The following is a 23,071-nucleotide window of genomic DNA, read 5'->3' on the forward strand; positions in this document are numbered from 1 at the left end:
AGTGTATTTGTGAGACAAATAAGTCAATTAGTAGCTCCTCCATTTATTAGAAACTTAATTGTCAGCTCAGAACGGAAACTTCTGAACTGCAACAGCTCATTAGAATCAAGAAAACATGCAAGGGTATCCCCCCTCAACTTTTAGTAGACTTTTGGAAATGTGTTGATGCCAGAAAAGCTTAAATTTATACTGAAACAATGCATCAGCTTAAGGAGTACGGAGGGTATTTTGTGAAAATTTACTTAGGGTGAGTTTCAGATCATTTTAGACAAAGACCTCGTTGGCCTTTGGTTATAGCTCGTGGTTTGTCTTTTTGTTGCTTTCATGCAGCTGTCTCAAGAGACTATGGAGTGCACCTCCAGGTACAAAGTCAAACCATTGCATTATTGACCTCCCTGAGACATAAACCTGGGCAGTGTATATGGAGGGGCTGCCCAGACAACAAGACTGATGTGGTCCAAAGGGAAAAAAAGCATAGCAATACAACAACAATAAGAAGAAGAAGAAGAAGAAGAAGAAGAAGAAGAAGAAGAAGAAGAAGAAGAAGAAGTAGTTATTTATACCCCGCCCATCTGGCTGAGTTTCCCCAGCCACTCTGGGCGGCTCCCAATCAAGTATTAAAAACAGTACAGCATTAAATATTAAAAACTTCCCTGAACAGGGCTGCCTTCAGATGTCTTTTAAAGATAGGATAGCTGCTTATTTCCTTCACATCTGAAGGGAGGGTGTTCCACAGGGTGGGCGCCACCACCGAGAATGCCCTCTGTCTGGTTCCCTGTAACCTCACTTCTCGCAATGAGGGAACTGCCAGAAGGCCCTTGGCGCTGGATCTCAGTGTCTGGGCTGAACGATGGGGGTGGAGACGCTCCTTCAGGTATACAGGACCGAGGCCGTTGAGGGCTTTAAAGGTCAGCACCAACACTTTGAATTGTGCTCGGAAACGTACTGGGAGTCAATGCAGATCTCTCAAGACTGGTGTTATGTGGTCCCAGCGGCCGCTCCCAGTCACCAGTCTAGCTGCCGCATTCTGGATTAATTGCAGTTTCCGGGTCACCTTCAAAGGTAGCCCAACATAGAGCGCATTGCAGTAGTCCAACGCGCCAACATGGCTGTAGGAGTTTTGCACCAACATGGCTGTAGGAGTTACAGCCTAAGGGAGTTACTGGTTTCTCTGAAGGAGGCTAAACTACAGCCCTGGGTTAGGATGAAAGCACTAAGCAGAACTTACAGCATCTCAGAGCAGCAGCAAAATGATGGGGGAGGAACAAAGTGACTGTGATCTCTGCTCTACGAGCCCAAGCATTTGCTTGTTCACAAAAAAACCATGGTTTGCCTTGAGGAAGGTGATTGCAGCAGGGAGCCTTTTGTATCTATGGCTGTTTCCATGCTTTTTGGAACCCTGATTATGCAGCGTTCTAAAATGTGAAAGGAGTCTCCATGGAAGCCGACCGTCCCTTCCCGTAAGCCGGACTGTAGTGGGGACAGTGGTATGGGCAGAGCTAGCATGCTTGTTCCTGCTGCTGCCTCCTCACATGCTAATTAACGCTTCAAAAGTAATATCTGACTAAGGTTATTGATGCAATGAATTTAGAGAGGCACCTTTGTACGTAACTGACCAAGAATGCAGCCATAAGCACTATCTGTAGCGTATGCTTCTAAAAGTGATTCCCATATCCATAAGGTATTGTCAGTATTTTGTGATCGTGTCAGAGGAGGATAATTGGGTGAAACTGTTCCTTTCTAACCTATTTCTTACATAAACACCCTTTCTCGCTGAAATGCTACCTTCGGTTTGTGTTCTGCATAGATCTTGCCACAAAATATTCAGTTTATTTTAGTGTTTTGGGGTCAAATGTTTTGACAGTGCCAAAGAACAGTATGGGATTTCTAATTGGGTGGGATTCATGGAAAGAATCCAAGCATAGTGTGGTTGTATAGTATTTTAAAACAATTTTGTTTGGGGGTTTCTTCCGTTACGTAGAAAACGGGAAAGGCAGGTAGCGTTGAAAAATGGCCGTGAAAACAGAAGGGGAAGTAAACTTTGAGCTGGCACTGGATAGAGAATAAGCTGAAGCAAAAAATGCTCAGGGAACTTGACAAAAAAAGAGCCCTCTTCATGTACAGGAGCTATATGTTCTACTTCAAAAAGAGTCTAAGTTCTAAAAAATAAAATTTCTTCATCTGGTGCCAGTTTGAGGTTCTTTTTGGTTAATTATTATCCATGATGATAACTATTAGCTGTAATAATAAGTTTTACTTCACTGAATAATGTGCCTTGCCTCTGTTTTATATACTAGACAACACTAGGTGTGAGACTGCCGCACGACTTGTGTTGTGAATCAATGTGGGGAAAACTTGAGATTTTAAATACTAATTAATGTATTATTTTTACTGTTGACAATATGGACAAATTCATTTTAGCTAAAAAACACTGCTTGGAAAGTTCTTGTTTTCTGCTCAAGTATTAAGGAAATCTCTATATGGCACGCTTTCACAGTGCCATCCAGACTATTTATGGGATCGTTTCAGCGGGGTGCTGAGTGCGGCACTCTCGCTCATTGATCCTCCTGCTCAGCACCTGTCTGGAACTGTTCAGTCCTCATCAGGATGAGGCTACCTCATATAATTGCTGGAATGTCCCATGTGGAAGATGAGCCTCATAAGCAGCAATGCTGGAATAGTGAAATTTACAGCTTTTGGCTGTGGCAAAGCTTTCTCCCTGCGCTGTCAACACCACAGCTCACACCACGAGCACAAAGCAGGGAGTCGACACTTTAATGAACGTTACGCGGAGATGGATCTGTTATAATAATAATTGCAATCACACTTTTTGGCTATGCAAAATGACCTCTGAGTTTCTGTAGACTTTTGCTAGCTGAAATTATAGTCTTTGATGTGCTGTGGGTACTAGCTACAGTAGTACCTCGGGTTAAGAACTTAATTCGTTCCAGAGGTCCATTCTTAACCTGAAACCGTTCTTAACCTGAGACACCACTTTAGCTAATGAAGCCTCCCTCTGCGCGATTTCTGTTCTCATCCTGAAGCAAAGTTCTGAACTCGAGGTACTATTTCTGGGTTAGCGGAGTCTGTAACCTGAAGCGTCTGTAACCTGAAGCGTTTGTAACCTAAGGTACCACTGTACTAGATTTCGGTGATGTATTCCAGCAGCTTGGATAGTAGCTGGATGAAAACTGATTTGCTGTTGGAATGGGTTGAGCAAAAGTGATGGTGCACAGGACAAGAACTGATATGGTTTTAAAGACAACTCCTTTTAGCCAGTTGAGCAAGTCTGGCATTCCGCCTGGGACCCCTTAAACCTGGGATAGGCCAGCCAGCCCACCTGATTCAGTAGATCCAGCTTCAAAATTCACTTTCCCCACAAATTCCTTGGTGCAGTCCCTTAGTTTCCAAGCTCCATATGCTACTGTAACAAAGCAACAAATGCATTTTCTCTCCCCGTCTCCCTCTCCTTCCTCTGTTGTCTCCTCTGTGCCTAATAACAGATTGTAAGTTCCTCAAGGCAGAGACTTCTACATACAACAAGAAAGCTTTCCACTGGCTAGAATGGGAAAGCTCTCTCTCTCTCCCCCCATCCTAATTGCATGAGTGAGGACACTACGGAGTAGATAATAATGATAATTTATTACTTATACCGGGTCTCCCCAACCACTCTGGCCGGCTCCCAACAGAATATTAAAAACACAATAAAACCTCAGACATTAAAAACTTATCTAAACAGGTCTGCCTTCAGATGTCTTCTAAAAGTCAGATAGTTGTTTATTTCCTTGACATCTGGTGGGAGGCCATTCCCTATATTTCTATATTTGTAAATACACCCATTTCAAAGACCATCAATACACTCATTTGCGTGTTGAGGTCCCCAGGGCCACCCCAATAACTCACACATCACACAGAATTTTTGTTTAAGATTTTTGGCATAATTTTGGCCACAACTTTATTAAAATACAAATTTGTGAGTGGTTGCTTAGGCATTGGTTGCGACTATCTGCCCCCACCATGGGGGACAGACTGACATTCCGCACGATGCGAAAGTCAGAATAGGGGAATACACTTGGGGGTAGGGACGGAGCAGGGAACCTGCCCTCAGCGCACCCCAAATGCAGCCAGGAGTTCTTGCAGTGGCCCGAGCCCCCTTGACAGAGTAGACAAGCAATAGTTAGCCCCCAATTCCTTTAACGGAATCCCTTGCAGCAGCAGCATTAGAGGGGCAGGCACAGCCAATCCATGCCCCTCAACCAACCAAACCATAAACTAATGCCTAACCGCAACCTTACAAGTTGTGATGATTTGCTACGCAGTAGGCAAAAACCCAATGGCCCCAGCCAATCAGCCAGATGGACAAAATTCCTACCGGGCCCCTGCCCCAAAGCAGACGACCCCATGACAGGCATAGCAAGGTCAAAGCGAACAACCCAATTCTAGGGAGGGAGGGACGGGCAATCCGATGCACGGGTGAAAAGAGGAAGCCTTAGCCTCGTGCAAGAAGTTTTAGCATTTCTGGCTGTCAATAAACAAATGGCAACATTAACTTCTTCCCAACAACAAGGGAAGCCCCAATCGCATCAGTTGCCAACGGTCAATTACCCCACCCCCAACTTTGGAGTGTCCTGGCGGCCCCCACCGCAACACGTGCTCTCCATGAAGGAGAACACGCTTCCTAAAGAGAATGAATGGCTCCTGTAAAAGGCTGGCCCTGCAACTTCCTGCTCAGGGAAAAGGAGAGCAAAACAAGACCCTTTCCTTCTTACTACCTTACTACTTCAGCGCTGCTTTGGCTATGTGAACTAATAAAAATGTTTCCGTATAAAACAGTGTTTCGGAGCCAGCAACATGGCGAAGCTTCGCAAAGGTTATCTCCCAACGTCATTTGTGAACAGACATGTGTTGGCTGGGTAGCGTACCACCGTCCATGGTGACTTTGATTTATTTGCTCTGTAAATTGGGACTGGAGCAATAATGGAAAGTGACATTAATTGTTTTAACAGAGTCCTCTTTGTCACATCATTTGCTTTCCTCTGAGGGGTGTTTGATTGTTTGAAACTTGTACGAAAAACTAATGGAAATTGCTATGATGAGGGCCAGTGTCCACTCCACATTCCGACTTTGAATGTCGGGGCACTTCAGTGTCTGTTTGAAAGCGCAGATGCCAAGCGCTGGAACAGCAAAGGCTGGAGCTTCTGGAAGGGTCCGTATTATCAAAGAAAGAATGCTGACCTGGAAAGGATTTTTTTAAAGAAAAAGTTCTGCTGTGGAGGCTGGATCCACTCCAGTTAAATACCAAAGAGATTATGCATGTAGAACAAGTGGCATGAAGGACTCCCATAGTTCTTTAGGTTCATAGCTGTCAACTTACAGATTTGAAAATAAGGGACCAACATCCTTGAAAATAAGGGACCAGCAGCCAAAATAAGGGACCTGCAGCCTCACCTGTTCCAGGCACTCCAGTCTTCCTCTCCTCCTGCAGTCTGGTCAAACTCATGCTGGTAGCTTCGAGAACACTGTCCAACCAACTTTGTAACCAGAGGTTCAACTGAATAGAATCTGAATCCCATTCACCACAAGGCCTATGCAGCCTCAACTTAAGATGGCTCCCCAGCCTGGCTTTGCACTGCAAAGTTAGCAGCAGCACGTGCAACAAAATGGCGTCCAGCATTCAAAAACCCCCTCAGCTTGCATTAACTAGCCACACACACACAGTCTCCCTCCCTCGCCACGATATCGCCAGTCACCCACCATTTTAGTCAACCAGCTCCTTTCTTTTCCCCCATAAGTCAATCGAAGGAGCCTCCAAAACAAATTCAAAAGCCCCCCCCCCACGAGATCTCCTTTCCTTTTCCCCCACCATGTCCCCCGATCCAGACAGACCTTTTCGCTGGCAAGGGTGAGTGGGACGTCGATGACGTATCCATCCGATTCCAATCCGAGCACTCAGCACAGGTATGTTCAACTTCTGAGCCCCTCTGAGCCAAAGGCAGAAAACCCAGCCAGCAGCCAAATGAAGCCTCAAGGAAAACCACCGTCACCTCTCCACTGGGAAGCGCTGAGCAAAGGCGAGTCCCCAGGGAACGCAGCTGATTTGATCGGCACAAGGCATGCAAGTTCCACCCCCCCCAGTCGTTCTTAGACTCCTTATTGGGTGAGCAACACAGCCAAGCAACACAGTTGGAGCCTCCCTCCTCCCTGGCCCGCAGGCAGGGAGGGAGAGGAGCTGCTTCCTTTGAAACCCGGGAAATTTAAGGGACATCATCAATGAGGGACAGCAGAGGGACATGGCGCTGGGATAAGGGACTGTCCCTTCAAATAAGGGACGCTTGACAGCTTTGTTTAGGTTGTAGCTCTTGGCTATGGTTCTCTCCTTTAGGGGAGCTGGATGTATTCACCACCCAGGGCTGGCCCACTCATGAGGTAAAGTGAGGTGACTGCCTCTGGCAGCGGGATCCACAGGGGCAGCAGATTCCGATATCGAACTTTCCTCCCGCCTTGTTCCCAATGTCGATCTTTCCACATCCCTTCTTCCCTGGTGGTGGTGGGTGCCATTTTGTGGTTTGCCTCCGGGGCCAAAATGTCTTGGGCTGGTCCTGTGATCGCTATCCCAGATAGAATTAGGCATACAAATCGTTCGTAAAGGTTTCTACCTATTCTTCTAATTCCTTGTTTATGTGCAGAGCCTTCCAAGAGAGGTTTGTGCTTCCTTTTAAATTCCACAAATGTTTCTGGATGAGGCGGGACCATTTCATCTGATGGCAACTTAATGATGTGTGGAAACTTCCCACTGGGTCATTTCATTAGGCTCTTAACAAAACTCTCTCGACTTTCCTTGAAATCCTGCATGTTGTTGTTTTTTTACTTGAGGAGGATCCTCAACATTTGCTTCAAATTTCATCTTTATGCTAAATTCTTGTGCCTACTTGAAACCCCCAAGGGGTTGAGTATCACTCGCCTTGCATATACAATACAATGCTAGGGTTTGGAGCCCTGGCAGAATCCCATAAATGGCCCTTGACCGGAGTGGATACAACCGTGTGAAGGCCTTGGCCCAGTGAAGTCAGAATGGGTCTTAGGGAAGCAATATGATTATAAGCCCCATTTAGACATCATGGAAAGTGTGTAGTATAACTGTGTGCTGAATTAGCAGAGTCACATACCACTGACATATGACACATACCACATATGCACAGTCCAGTGCGTCTAGCCCCGGCAATGTGTGAATCGGGATGGGGGACGAAGTCTCTTACTTCTTGTTACTTATCAAACTGTGTCAACAATTTAGTCCTGGTTTTCTGATGTAGTCCTCATGACCTTAAAAGCAAGGAGAGAATGGGGGAAATTCAAGTTTATTGGGTGTGTTGTTGTTGTTGCTGCTGCTGCTGCTGTTGTTAAAATTAAGATTTGCATACCACCCTTCATCAACAGATCTTAGGGTGGTTTATTGAAAGAATGATATAACATCTTCAAAGAAGTATATGTTGTTTTATTTGTCGAACCTAATAAAGAGCAAAATGTCAAGGGCTGAAGTTTTTATGTGATCAGACCCAACATGCATTGGATTTTAGGTGCGCTTAAATCGATGAAGTGTTGCATCCAGAGCATGTCGGTGGGACACCCATTTATTCTGCACACTTGGGTGATGAAAATAGGGCTGTATTTTGTCTTGAAATAATAAAACGATCAAACATTATAATTGTATGCATGTGTAATTGTTTCCTGAACTGCTCTGTTGCCAAAAGGAAGATTTAACTGAAGAGGAGTTAATTCAGTTAAGATCAATCTAAGCTAATCTCTATGGAGAAAAGCCTTTATTTTGAGGTTTGCACTGCGATTCAGGTACTACCCCTTTGCCCATTCCTGGGTGGTATTAAACTACTTAAGTGTGACATCTGTGGAGAATATCTAGTCTGCTTCGCTTTTCTTTCTCTTACTGAGAATTGTATTTGGCTGCCAGCAAAGTCTTTGCATGGGCTCCACAGGGAGTTTTTCCAAGCCCTAAGTCATTAATAATTGCTGCGACAAATCTCTAAAATATAATAAGTGCTTTTATTTTTTCCCCTCCTGCCTTCCAAATATACGGATGATAATTAGAACGTGTTGCATTGAGAAATGCAAGGATATTAAATATATTTGATTTGACACAAACAAGTCCCTGGTACTGAAATAAGATATCTAGTACAAATTAACGTTGCAGCCACATCTGATTAGGAATTAATCTACTTTTTATAATTGCAGCCTGAATTAGATAAATGCTTACAGTAGTTGTATTGAGCACTCAAACTACATAACAGGAAAGGACAACTTCAAAGGCAACCTGCAGAATACATTTATTTAAAAAAGAAACCAGGAGTTTTCCATTAATAATAAGAGCATTGATTGCTTTTCTTCAAAATGCATATAAATGAGAAGTTTCCCATTTCTGGTAGTGGGAGAAGGCATCTGGAGAACCCAAGAGGTGTTTGACATTCTTCCTTGTACAGATCTCCTCATTAGCTGTCTTGCTTCATCATCCTTGTAGTTTTGTTGGATCAGTTAGTTTCAGTGGTGGTGGGTTGTTGAAGCAACATCTTGGGTGTAGTTCATAGGACACATTGGTGTTGACAGAGCTAAATATATTCCTGTTGGATTAGGAATAGGGAAAGGGATGAAGAAACATTGCAAAACATAATGTGGAGCAACTGTTGCAAAAGGTGTGTGCTACCCCGAAATTCAAACTGAGTTACCGTACTTTTCCGTGTATAAAATGAGGAATTTTTTATTCAAAAATTATGTCTAAAATTGGGGGTCATCTTATACAGTGGTACCTCAGGTTACAAACACCTAGGGTTACAAACACTTTGGGTCGCAAACCCCGCTAACCCAGAAGTAGTACCTCAGGTTAAGAACTTTACCTCAGGATGAGAACAGAAATGGTGCGCCGGTGGCGCAGTGGCAGCGGAAGGCCCCATTAGCTAAAGTGGTACCTCAGGTTGAGAATGGACCTCTGGAACGAATTAAGTTCATAACCTGAGGTACCACTGCACATGGATAGTGCATAGGGGGGACATGGGATTGGTTCCTTCTGCGAGCCGGAGATTGTCAGCAGTTATAGGCCGTGTCATTGGTGGCTGCAGCAAGGGCTGTTATTGATTGGCTGCTGCTGCTGCTGCAAATGGGCGGCCGATTGGCGGCTTCTGCTGGTGAGGGGACAGAGATAGGTGGCTTTTGCAATGCATGTGAGAAGCAGAGGGGTTAGTGATTTTCGGCAGTTTCCCCCCAAAATAGCTCAACAACCTCCCTCCCAAAAAGCTCAACAACTCTGGGCAATCTCCCCCCTTTTTATAAATGTGGAGTCCCCCAAAATAGGGGGTGTCTTATACATGGGGGCATGTTAAACACAGAAAAGTGTGGTACAGTGGTACCCCGGGTTCAGAACTTAATTCGTTCTGGAGGTCCGTTCTTAACCTGAAACTGTTCTTAACCTGAGGTACCACTTTAGCTGAAGCGTCTGTAACCCAAGGTACCACTGTAGTTAGTTAGCACTTTGCGCCCTCAAAAATTAATTGGGCCAAATCATGTGTAAGTCCTACAACCCCCTTCCCGACTCACCTTTTTTCCTCCCCTGTTTTCCTGCTTCTGCAGAAGATAGACGAAGAGAATGAGGCAAATTTGCTAGCAGTTCTCACGGAGACATTGGACAGCATCCCTGTGGATGAGGATGGGCTGCCTTCATTTGACGCACTGACAGATGGAGATGTGACCAACGAAAACGATGCCAGCCCTTCACCGATGCCCGACGGCACCCCTCCACCTCTGGAGGCAGAAGAGCCGTCTCTAGTAAGAATCTACCTTCCTAGTGTTTAACGGGAAATGGAGGTGCCCTCTCACTATCCACTGCATGGGTATGATGTAGCCACAGTAAGGTTTGGTCTTTTCGTTTTTAGACTGAAAACCCAAAGAAAGCTTAATTGCACTTGGGCATTTCAGACAGAAAGCCCAGGATAAACTTGTTTCTTGGTGAAACGATGGTATTGCCTGAATGTTTTTCTTCCGATAATGCACACTCTTGCTAATTCAGAAAGGGAATGCTTTGAATATGTGTTTTCTCATTAGGAGATCTCCAATATATGTGTACAAGTTTCACTTTTAATAATGTGTTACCAAGATGTTGTTGTTGTTTAGTTGTTTAGTCGTGTCTGACTCTTCGTGACTCCATGGACCAGAGCACGCCAGGTACTTCTGTCTTCCACTGCCTCCCGCAGTTTGGTCAAACTCATGCTGGTAGCTTCAAGAACACTGTCCAACCATCTCATCCTCTGTCGTCCCCTTTTCCTTGTGCCCTCCATCTTTCCCAACATCAAGGTCTTTTCCAGGGAGTCTTCTCTTCCCATGAGGTGGCCAAAGTATTGGAGCCTCAGCTTCAGGATCTGTCCTTCCAGTGAGCACTCAGGGCTGATTTCCTTAAGGATGGATAGGTTACCAAGACAGCTTATTGATAAAGGCTGGATTCACATTTGGCTCACATCTGTTCACAACTCCTTGGGTTGTGTTAGTAAGTGGATGAAAGGAAGATACCGTATTTTTCGCTCTATAACACGCACCCGACCATAACACGCACGTAGTTTTTAGAGGAGGAAAATCCGTAGGCATGCCACCCGTAGGCATTCCCTCCATAACATACACAGACATTTCCCCTTACTTTCTAGGAGGAAAAAAGTGAGTGTTATGGTGCAAAAAATACGGTAATTCTTTTCATATGGGAATCGGCAACTGAAAACGCCTATGCCAAATCTGAGGGATAAGAGTTGGCTCTCCATTTGCCAAGCCAGAAAGATGTTGAAGTGGTGGCTCCTCAGAATGGAGCTATAAAACTAGCCGCAGACTAGGACCCTATCAAATGGCCAGCCTCTTGCTCAGTGAACTGAAAAAAATTACTGATCCTCAGTAAAACGCCTCCAAATTTCTAAGGCCACAGCTACGCTACCAACATTAAACAGGTTCAGTTTTTGTTCCCTCTTTCCCCTCTATGTGAAATATTTGTAATAAATAAGCTACGTCTCTGTTAGGGTGCCTAGAGTTCGTAGAGTTTAACACTGTTGTCCACCTACAGTTCTCTAAAGTCTTTGAGGGAAACCACGACAGTGTTTATGCTTTGCATTTTTAGACACAAGTTTGATGTGCAGCTAAAATATGTAATGTGTGACGGAGCCCATGGCAGCAATATCATAGTTCCAGATCAGTATTCTGTTGCAGAAGCAAGGATTAGAAGGAGAAGGGAGAGGAGATGGTAGTAGAAAATGGAGAAAAAATGAAGTCCTAGAGTCTTTCTTTTTTTAGTGTGCACAGAGCCCAGTGTGATGCCTCTTCATGCTCCTTTTCAGATGTGCTAAGGGGCCCTCAAGAAATGTGTCAGGACAAACCTTACAGTTTGCTTTGTCTTGAGAGAATGTTGTTGTTGTTTAGTTGTGTCCAACTCTTCGTGACCCCATGGACCAGAGCACGCCAGGCCCTCCTGTCTTCCACTGCCTCCCGCAGTTTGGTCAAACTCATGCTGGTAGCTTCAAGAACACTGTCCAACCATCTCGTCCTCTGTCGTCCCCTTCTCCTTGTGCCCTCCATCTTTCCCAACATCAGGGTCTTGTCCAGGGAGTCTTCTCTTCTCATGAGGTGGCCAAAGTATTGGAGCCTCAGCTTCAGGATCTGTCCTTCCAGTGAGCACTCAGGGCTGATTTCCTTAAGAATGGATAGGTTTGATCTTCTTGCAGTCCATGGGACGCCCAAGAGTACCCTCATTAACAGCAAATATCCATTGCTGCCAGATCTGTCACTACCAAAGTGACTGCTAAGATTTTTAAAAAAACACCAACCCCTAACTTTACAAAAACCAATTCTGCTGCCAGAGGACTCTTTTATCTTTTGGTCATAATGGAATCGAGAGGTTCAGCATCTTATAGTTTTGACTATCAAGATGACTTGCAATGTACATTTCCTGAATGATTTTATCAGCTACCAAGAAGATTTGTATTCACTCTGCCTGGTGAAAAAAACTAGCCAATTGCCAGGCCTTGTTTACTTTGAGATGTAGCATTGTCCTTCATATTGTGTAGGCAAACGTTGTCTTTTGACAAGTGAATCCCACTTTGTCGGAATAGATGTTGGAACCATGCAAAAAACAGTCACTTCAATCTTCAGTCAAATCAGTTTACATTTGACGTCTCTTTGTCCATCTGTGGTCCATGTTAATGTGCACCACCTTTGCAAGGTCTATTGCAAAGAGAGCTTGGCTCCAGGGCTGGCTAGATTTTGTTGGCCCCTGAGTACTATTCTGTGCATGGGTCCTTGAGCTTGCCATACTGGCTGGTAAAAGCAAGTGGCTGGCAGTCATGCTTATGACTGATGTTCTGCAGCCTTGTTCATGTGTCAGAGCAGTCATATAAAGCATTTTTTAAAAAAGTTTGACTTGAATTTCAAGGGCTCAGGTTGGCTATGGATGCTGATAGGTGTTTACTGCTGACTCCTGGTTTGCTTGGCTCAAGTGAATTTCTTACATGGAAGGAAGACATTGTGGAGAACTGGAATCTCCTTTCCCCTCTCTGCTTCCAATATTTTCCTTCCGCTTCATACTTCTCTGCATTGCCTGCATCCAGCCAAACAGGTTGTGATGAAGGGGAGAATGTACATCCCTATGCAGGTGCATATGAAATAAAGTACGTAGTTATGTTCCTGTGTGTATATGGCAACATACAGTCATGACTGTTATGAATCTGAAAGTCTTTACCTATGCCCCTGGGCACAATCTGCATTTAAAATTGGTTGTGTGGTTACCCAGGTAAAACAGCCCCCCCCCCCGCAGTTGTTTGTTAAATCACGAACGTAACACAGCATACCTTTTTTAAAAACAAAAAACAACCATCATTTTGGGCCTAGGGATAAGTACTAATATATCACTTTTTAGTGTGTAAAATGGCTTTGTAAGTCTTACGTTGCTCGTCTTTTTGACAACTCCGTGAAGCAGGCTTTTTTATCTTTCGCGTTTCGTGGTATCTAAGGCTAGAAGCACGGAAGTCCTTCCATTTAGGAACTAATGTGGAACTCTTGTGTCGCTCATTATTCTTGACAATCCTGGGAAAGGTTCAGGGTCAGAGTTGAAGTGCCCTTCCCCTTAAAACGTTCATGAAAAAACTGGTGACACAACTCCAGTTTTGAGGGGTTAGATTGGCAATTTTGAATCATAGAATCAAAGACTTGTAGAGTTGAAAGTGTATTAAACATTAAAAGCTTCCCTAAACATGGCTGCCTTCAGATGTCTTCTAAAAGTCTGGTAGTTGTTTTTCTCTTTGACATCTGGTGGGAGGGCGTTCCACAAGGTGGGTGCCACTACTGAGAAGGCCCTCTGCCTGGTTCCCTGTAACTTGGCTTCTCGCAGTGAGGGAACTGCCAGAAGGCCTTCGGCGCTGGACCTCAGTGTCTGACTCTAACCAACTGAGCTATGCAACTTCTCATATGATCCTCACAATATATCAAGTCAGGGTACTTCTGCCCGTGCTTGGACCCTGTCAGTCCACTTAGCCAACTACATCCAGTGTATACTGTGCAGTTGGCACGACTGACTTCTGCCTTGATTGCAGGGGATGGCCTGGGACATTGGCCATGCCAGTGATGCTTTCTGCACTTCTGGTTGCACTACAGTGCACAAGTAGGAGCATGCAGGAGCTAAGATTTTTTAGGACCGCAATGCCTCCAGAACCACCTCTCCTCATATGAATGGACCCAGACCCTTCAGTCATCAGCTGAGGCCCTTCTTCGTATGCCTCCTCCATGATAGGTCTGGAGGGTGGCAACACAAGAATAGGTCTTTTCTGCGATGGTTCCCCAGGGAGGGTTTTCTGGTGCCAGACTTTAGGCATCAGGTGAAAGCATTTCTCTCCAACTGGGCCCTTGTCTAATTAGGGAGGGGGGTTATTGGTGGAGTTTTTTGTTTGTTTATTAAGCATTTTGTGTTCTCAGTGTGCATTTCTAGATCCTAGGCCTTCAGGACATTCATGTATGAAGCAGAATGTGTTAGGCATAGACAGGAATAGTCCGGCGTTTATAGGCTTAAACCATATGAGCATTTCCCAGATTTTACTGGCATGAATGGATTTATGGTTTTGCCACCCATGGAGGCCCTGTGCAAATATTGCTTCCATGTGTGGACTTTCAGCAGCCGTGGGGCAAGGCCTATTGTTCAAAGTCCTACTTTTCCATCTTGCAAAGGCTCTATACATGTTGATATTTGTCCGAACTGGACCTGAGACTCATAAATTCAGATAAAACCTGAGGAACGGCGATGCATAACCTTATTTCTTTTTCTTCCCAACCTTTCCCCTTCTGCACCCACCCCAAACCTTTCCCCTTGTTATCCTTGCAGCTTAAGAAACTCTTGTTGGCGCCAGCTAACACCCAGCTAAATTACAATGAATGCAGTGGCCTCAGCACACACAACCATGCAAACCATGCCAATCACAGGATCAGAACAAGCCCTGTGGTGGTTAAGGTACAGTGCAATACATATCAAGATGGTTTTAAATAGTTTCCTTCCCCCCCCCACTAGGGCTCAGACATTTACCCGGCCAGTGCACAAGGAATGGGATATGTCTCAAAGTTTCACCTGACTCTGCAAGCAATGTTGTATGCAGGCACTCTGTGCAGAGGTCCATATACACAATGGCCCAGTTTCCATGATCACACACACCCTTTTTGTGTGAAAGCAAAGGATCTTAAAACTGGGCCATTGCACATACAGACCTCAACACAGAACATCTTGTTATTATCTGTGGAGAGGGAAAAGGAGAGATGTGCATCTATTCCTTCTACGCATGAACTGAATTTTCAACCCAGTAACTGCACCAATAGCCTGGTATCTTATCTCAAATTGTGGGGTTGGGGCAGAAGCGGTGGGGTTTTGTTCATATGTGGGGGTGAGGGGATATCATAAAGAGAAGCTGCTTCTGTTCATTTTTTTCACTCTGAATAATTCATGTTATGCCTTCCACCCCCCCTTCTTGGCAGCATTAACGCATTTTTAAAGGCTGCTCTTCTTTCCCCATCCACAGAATTGCAGACAGTGCCATTAAAATATTACTGATGGGCTGATGTGTTGACGTGCGACTCCAGGCCACCACTTCACTTGCGGCCCAACTTAGAAAAAGATTATGCTGGAACCTCAGCAGAAAGGTCTATGTCAGCCATTAATTGGTTCTGATGCTGGCAGTGGTGTAATTCTGTTAGCAGGCTGTATTAAACAATGTTTGTCTTGCCATTGACTGTAACCGAAAACAGAGCATTTAGGGGTACTTAAGAGAGTTGTGAGCGCTGGGCTTGAGCAATCAGCAGCAAATTAAGGTTTAAGCCAGCTTATTTTTTTCCCCTCCCTGTTCGTAGTAAAGGCGCTGTAGGGTCTTGTTAGTTATATGTTGCTGAGTAGGAACATTGAAACATAAGAGGAATGAAATAAAAAAGCCGCATAAATGTCATTTAGGAATTTTAAATGTAATTTTCTTTCCTTGTTCTGCAAACAATTATTCACAGCTCATAGATCTAGTGCTCTTATAAGGAACACTTCACTGAAAATCTCATCTCTTCAGAAATCCTATATCCATTCTGATAAGGTTCGGTTCACTAATTTCAGCTTTCTTTTTTCTTTTCCTTCCTTCCTTCCTTCCTTCCTTCCTTCCTTCCTTCCTTCCTTCCTTCCTTCCTTCCTTTTATTACTTTTCCTTTTATTGTGACTTGTTTCTTAAGACTGAGAATTCATGGAGCAATAAAGCGAAGAGCATTTGTCAACCACAAAAGCCACAAAGACGTCCCTGCTCAGAGCTTCTCAAGTATCTGACTACAAACGATGACCCTCCTCAGACCAAACCAACAGAGAACAGGAGCAGCAACAGAGACAAATTCACCTCTAAAAAGAAGGCGCTTTTGCACTCTCAGACGCATCATTTGCAAGGTAGGCTTGGGAACAAAGAATAGGTTTTGCCCAGTGATTGTCACTGTGGGCAACTTGCCTGAACATGACGTACAGTTCAGAGGGGTCTCTATGGAAGTTCCCTGCAAAATTATGGAAGGATAGGTGCAGAAGGTACAATGAATGAAACATTGTTTGAGTAGGGCGCATTGAATTTTTCAACTTCCCAATTGCGTAGAAATTATTTTAAATGATTGCCAAGCACTTGCAGTTCAATAACAGTAACAAGACAATAATAATAATAATAATAATAATAATAATAATTTAGCATTAGCTGACATTTTCAGAAAGTTAAAATCAAAATTCTTTGGTTTTCTGAAGCAGTTTATTTCCTTCTTAATCAAATGTAGACTTAGCAAGCTAAAAGTTGACCAATCACAAAAATCAAAACCAGATTTGAACTCCTCACACCCCAAACCATATTTTTAATACCCCCCTCACTGAAGAAATTTGCAAAAAATAAATAAATTTCACCTCCTAAAACAACATGCTGTACTGTTTGAGACTTTTTGCTCAGGGTTGTGTGGTTCCTTTGTGCGCATTGTGTGGTTATAGGGAACTTCTGTAGCGGGGATTCTTTCCTTATTTCTTTGTTGCATTCTTACCCAACTTTTTTCACAATGCTCATGGTGGCTTCCTACTCCTCATTTAATCCCAGCAACAACCCTGTGAGGTAGCTTAGGCTGAGAGGTAGTAACTGGCCCAAGGTCACCCCGTGACCTTCACGGGGAATCGAACCCTGGTCTCCCAGGTCCTAGTCCAACACTCTAACCACTGCACCACCACTGGCTGCATGGAGCCGCTGTGTTTCCTTGGAGGCTCACCAGCCTAGAGGAGTCATGCTCCTTGAGGGGTGAGGCTAAACCCATGTAGCTCTCAGCCCAGCTCTGCCTGGGCTCCCTGTTAATTGCTTAGCATAAATGGGAACATTAGCTGTGCATGTTTGTGCATGCACACAGATGCAAAGATGCATTTTTAACTAGCATTTAACTAGCACTCTTCCTCTTGTGCATTTAGAACACATTCTGTGTGCAAAGAGCTTAGGGGTAAAGGGTTTAAGATTTCTCAAGTAAAGAGTCTCTTCACACACAGTGGTTTTTAAGTGAGCACCTAAGGTCTGTTAAGAATACTTAAGAATACACTGAGCCTCTTGGGCTTGCCGATCAGAAGGTCAGCAGTTCGAATCCCCACGATGGAGTGAGCTCCCCTTCAGTCCCAGCTCCTGCCAACCTAGCAGTTCGAAAGCCTACCAGTGCCAGTAGATAATTAGGTACTGCTCTGGCGGGAAGGTAAACGGTGTTTCTGTGCACTCTGGCACTTGTCATGGTGTTCTGTTGCACCAGAAGCGGTCTAGTCCTGCTGGCCACATGACCTGGAAAGCTGTCTGTGGACAAACGCCGTCTCCCTTGGCCTGAAAAGCGAGATGAGCGCCGTAACCCCATAGTCGCTTTGACTGGACTTAGCCATCTAGGGGTCCTTTAACCTTTTACTTCCAAGGCCTAATGTGAATGCGGTATGTGTGTGTTTGCAAGTGTAGCCCCTTGAGTCATAAGGGGGTCAGGACTGACTATGCTTCTGACATACATCTGTATACGCTATCCATGGCCTGTATGTAATAGTCCTGAGCTGAAGATAAAGACAATTGGGAAGGAGGAACCTGAAGATGGATTTGTAGCCATGGGGGAGTTGAGGGTTAACTGGATTCCAACAGCACAAAAGTAGTGAGGCGTTCCTGGGAAATAATTACTGTCCTGGACAAGTTGGGGTAGCCAGTTCATTAGGGAGCCTCTTTTATTTTCACCGGACTAAAATGAAGACATTGTTAACTTGCAATATATTCCTTAAGAGACAATAAAAACAGCTTTCTTGCAGCTTCTGAATAGGCAATAAATGTGTCAGCCCTATTATAACTTTAAAACCCCCCACCATTTTATTGTTTTATTCTCTAAACAGTGTCAAGTGTAGGAGCCGTCCTGACCCCTCTTGCTCACTTACCAAACAAGAAACTTTATGGCCAACTAAGCATCCGTAATGACGTTTAGTATTCTCCAGTGTATTAAGAGGGGATTTTGGTCCTATACTAACTGCTATGGCCGGGTTGGAAAAATGCAAATGCCCTCCTCTTTCCCGGCTGAGTTGTTCCTTTTCTTGCTTTCTCCTGATGCCACTTTCTAAAGGCTTATAGGCCCAAGTAGGCTTTATTTAAAGGGACACGGGTGGCACTGTGGGTTAAACCACAGAGCCTAGGACTTGCTGATCAGAAGGTCGGCGGTTCGAATCCCTGCGACGGGGTGAGCTCCCGTTGCTCAGTCCCAGCTCCTGCCAACCTAGCAGTTCGAAAGCATGTCAAAGTGCAAGTAGATAAATAGGTACCGCTCCGGCGGGAAGGTAAACGGCGTTTCCGTGCACTGCTCTGGTTTAGTCATACTGGCCACATGACCTGGAAGTTGTACGCCGGCTCCCTCAGCCAAGTAAAGCAAGATGAGCGCCACAACCCCAGAGTCAGTTACGACTTGACCTAATGGTCAGGGGTCCCTTTACCTTAGGCTTTATTTAGAGATCCTGCCACTTTTTAAAAAGTCATCTACTGCCTTTGTCTCCAGAGGTAAGAAATTGAGACATGGTTTACATCAGCAAGCATCTGTAGCTGCAGTGTCAATGAGCGAGAGAATTTGGTTGTAGAACTTGGTTGCAAGCAGAGTTGGAAACAAAGATTAATTTCTCCCCACACCCTGAGTTTTTTGTTCCCAAATGGTAATGTTAGTTGAGCAGCAGGGCTGCCTTCTCTTATCTGCAGTGCAAGAAGCAATTCAATGCTGTGATTACTTCTGCCATGCTAAAGCTCAGTTAAGGCATTGCGTGTCGTGGTCCCCAAGACACCCCCCCCAAATAACACACACATCACACAGAATTTTTGTTTAAAGTTTTTGTCATAATGTTGGCCAGGCCACAACTTTATTAACATACATGGATGTGAGTGGTTGCTTAGGCATTGGTTAGGACTATCTGTCCCTCCACCTGGGGACAGACCTGACTTCGGGATTCCACCGAAAGTCAGTGAGGGAAAACAATATTGGGGAGAAGCTGGAGCTGCGCCACAGGCCCTCACCTTTTCCCTGCATGCTCCCAGGGGCTTACACGGCCCAAACCCAATTCCAGTTATTTGGACGAAAGGATGGCAAGCCCCTGGATTCCTTTAACGGAATTCCCATGCAGCAGCAGCATTGGAGGGGCAGGCACAGCCAATCCTTACCCCTCCTCCAACCAATTTTTAACCAATGCCTAACCGCAAACCTTACAAGTTGTGATGATTTGCTATGCAGTAGGCAGAAACCAAATGGCACCAGCCAATCAGCCAGATGGACAAAATTCCTACCAGGCCCCTGCCCCAACGGCAGACGACCCCATGACAGGCATAGCAAGGTCAACGCCCAAGACCTAAAATAAGGGAGGGCGGGCAGGTGATCCGGTGCACCCAGCGAAAGAGAAAGCTGAACACTGCATGCACTGCTTAAAAACCTCTGTTCCCTCCCCAAAATTGTTGTTGTTTAGTCGTGCCCGACTCTTCGTGACCCCATGGACCAGAGCACGCCAGGCACTCCTGTCTTCCACTGCCTCCTGCAGTTTGGTCAGACTCATGTTTGTAGCTTCGAGAACACTGTCCAACTATCTCGTCCTCTGCCGTCCCCTTCTCCTTGTGCTGTCAATCTTTCCCAACATCAGGGTCTTTTCCAGGGAGTCTTCTCTTCTCATGAGGTGGCCAAAGTATTGGAGTCTCAGCTTCAGGATCTGTCCTTCCAGTGAGCACTCAAATTAGCAACATCAAAATTACCCCAGCAACTCAAACTACCAATCCCTGCCAGCGAGCAACCATCCCAACCAGCCTGGCAACAGAGGGGTGGTTTGGCTGGCCCCCACCGCATCACGTGCTCTCTTTTAATGAGAACATGCTCTACCACCTTAGTCCTTGCCTCCTGCAGTGAGCACTTGTATCTTCATGTGGTCTGGCCAAGTGTCACTCCTTATTTTATCTACTTGAAGGTAATTTTTGAGCACAGAAGCAGGGCTTGCACTTTCAGGGAGCTGCCGTAAGCAGAGTCACAGGCTCATTTAACTGGTTCTTGTCTATAGCAGGCACCTTTGGCCCTCCAGAAAGACTGCAACGCCCATCACTCCTGACTATTGGCCATGCTGGCTGGGGTTGATGGGAGATGTAGTTCTGCAACATCTGGAAGGCCAAATGTTCCCCACCCTGATCCACAATGTAGACCCTACACTACTGGGAGCATCTCTTCCACGGTTTTCGGCAGTGGCTTTTCCCAGCCCAGCCTAGAGATGTTGTGGATGGAACTAAAGACCTTCTGCATGCAAAGCGGGGGTGAAGGATGAAATCTGCAATCCCTACTCCCTGATCCCCTCCAAACGTAGCCAAATCCTGTAGATATTCTAAAACAGCAGCTCAAGGGAAACCCATCTGTGCATTGTGCAGCTCCTTTCTGTTGCTGAAAATGCAGATAGGAAGCATCTGGGGAAAACCGAAAGATGCTTCATGCAGGCAGTGTTTTGCTATTGCCACTGTTGTATAAAATGCTGCAGCATTTCCTTTGAAGCAGTTAACACATTCCAAAGCCAGGGATTGAGAAACAGCCAAGCTAGGTGAGATGATCGCCATCTGTGATCAGATATCCTGTCCATTTGAATGTTGGCCAGTCAGAGGTGTGTTTGTGGATCTAGACTGGGACCGTGTTGCGGGGCGGGGAGGAAGGCTGTTAACACTTTCCCACTGCACTCTTTCCCCCTGTGAATTCAGCTGCTCTTTGCCGTGCTAGAGGAAGTTTAAAGTTAAAGGTACCCCTGACTGTTGGTCCAGTAGCGGACGACTCTGGGGTTGTGGCGCTCATCTCACTCTATAGGCTGAGGGAGCCGGCGTTTGTCCGCAGACAGCTTCCGGGTCATGTGGCCAGTATGACTAAGCCGCTTCTGGCGAACCAGAGCAGCGCATGGAAATGTCGTTTACCTTCCCGCCAGAGCGGTGCCTATTTATCTACTTGCACTTTGACGTGCTTTCAAACTGCTAGGTGGGCAGGAGCTGGGACTGAACAACGGGAGCTCACCCCGTCGCGGGGATTCGAACCGCTGACCTTCCGATTGGCAAACCCTAGGCTCTGTGGTTTAGACCACAGCACCAACCGCGTCCCCTAGAGGAGGTTTAACAGTGCGCAAATAGCAAGGAAACAGCCCCAGGTCCCAGTCCAGATCCACACCAGCTCACCTGAGGGAGATGTGTGAGGGGAAGGGTTAAAAGGCAATGGTGGTGGATCAGGGGGCGAGTGCTGGTAGGATAAAGCTTGGGTCTGTAGATGGGAAAGAGTGGCACCTGACAGGAGAAAAGTGGCTCCTTGGCAGTTGACTTGAGGGATATTTCTTGGAGTGAACTGCACAACCTCTCAAGCCAAGCAGAAAATTGCCTGTTGGCAAAATTAAATTCTTGCTTCGGGAAACCCTGAAAAAAAAAGGCTGAATAATAATAATAATAATAATAATAATAATACCTTTATTGTCAATGTACAACCTGTGTACAATGAAATTAACCGAGCCTCCCTCCCCCCACAAACACCCAGTCTCATTGCACTCTGTGTGCTTTTCACACCACACACCAACCAACACTATTATTTTCCGTTCAGCTGCCTAACAGCCCACAAATAGAAACTGTTTTTTAGCCTGTTGGTAAGACTGATCATACTTCTATATCTTCTGCCCGAGGGTAGAAGATTAAAAAGGTGCTGGCCGGGGTGTGAATCGTCCCTGAGAATTTTTCTCGCTCTCCTAAAGCAATGATCCCTTGCGATGTCATCTAGCGCAGGGTTTCCCAAACTTGGGTCTCCAGCTGTTTTTGGACTACAATTCCCACCATCCCTGACCAGTGGTCCTGCTAGCTAGGGATGATGGGAGCTGTAGTCCAAAAACAGCTGGAGACCCAAGTTTGGGAAGCACTGATCTAGCGGGCTCAGGGGACAGCCCATGATTACACCCTCTGTAAAGACTTTCTGTCCGTGGCTGTCAAGCCAACGTACCACACTGTGATACAATATGTGAAGTCCAGAGACAGTACAACCCCAATTCAGGATCACACGTAAGGTGGAGCAGACATTTTCCCTGTCACTCCAGAGAGAAGGACTAGAACCAGTGGGTGGAAACTTCAGGGAGTCAACAAATCTCTAAGAGAAACTTCCTGTAGGTACACGACAACAGAATAGTCTGCTTGGTGGTGGGGTCTCCCTTGCTGGGGGTCCTTAAGCAGAGACTGAGTAGCCATCTGCTGTAGTTGCTTTCTGCATTGAGCAGGGTCTAGATGACACCTGAGATCTCTCCCAACTCTATTTATTATTACTTTCTCTGGCAAGTAAAGGCTGTTCCATGGTGAGGAGTTTTTTTTGTGTGTGTGTGGAGGGGCAGCAAAAGATTGGTATCCCAATTGTTTTCTAACAAAGGACGGCGGAAGGTTTAACTGCTAAAAGTGCTGTTGTTCATTCATGTCAGGGTTTTAGCATGGAGGAGTTAAACCCCAATTTACGCCATCTGCGACTCTCTTCCCCCTATTTGCAGAATAATTTGCAAGCGCTTGGATCATATTTGCTTGGGTCTTGGCCTCACAGAAACAACCTATTTTCCTAGTGCTGTATATAAAACTGTATATTGTACAAGTGAAGTCAACTGAATATTCATAGAGTTCTGTTGCTTTGTAGTTATATGGCCGCTGTCATATCCAAGTGAAACGTGAACTGTAGTCTAAATTAAATATGAAGGAAGCACGTTTTCACACTATGTTCTGTGCATTTTGGGGGGTGTCTGTGTGTGTAGTTTTCTAAGGTCTCAAGGTCTGTATTGCAGGTGTACAGCGGTTGGCATAAATCAAGTGTGCAACCTGTTTCAGGGTTCTAGAGGAGTTTAGATCTCTTTATCTATAATATATGTGTGGCTGCTGGAATTAAATATAATGTGTGATGTGTGGTTGCTGCTGCAAACAGTCTTGCATCCCTTTTCACTCTCAGTAGCTGGTACTATAAAGTGCAAGTC

The 23,071-nt window shown here is 45.3% G+C and overlaps 1 protein-coding gene across 6 annotated transcripts in view; it reads left to right on the forward strand.

Annotated features, from left to right (window-relative positions):
- Nucleotides 1-23,071, forward strand: part of PPARGC1A (PPARG coactivator 1 alpha) — a 652,154-nt gene that overhangs the window by 595,962 nt on the left and 33,121 nt on the right. For 4 of the 6 annotated variants that reach the window (XM_081924454.1, XM_081924455.1, XM_081924459.1 and 1 more), the window contains 3 exons: nt 9,631-9,825; nt 14,399-14,524; nt 15,772-15,976. In XM_081924454.1, the coding sequence (XP_081780580.1) occupies nt 9,631-9,825; nt 14,399-14,524; nt 15,772-15,976 (526 nt within the window). Of the gene's footprint in view, nt 1-1,457; nt 1,682-9,630; nt 9,826-14,398; nt 14,525-15,771; nt 15,977-23,071 lie in introns of those variants that run through there. The other 2 variants (XM_081924458.1, XM_081924456.1) reach the window with 2 other exon arrangements.

This window comes from Podarcis melisellensis, assembly GCF_964234715.1.
Source record: "Podarcis melisellensis genome assembly, chromosome: 9".
Taxonomy (NCBI): domain Eukaryota; kingdom Metazoa; phylum Chordata; class Lepidosauria; order Squamata; family Lacertidae; genus Podarcis; species Podarcis melisellensis.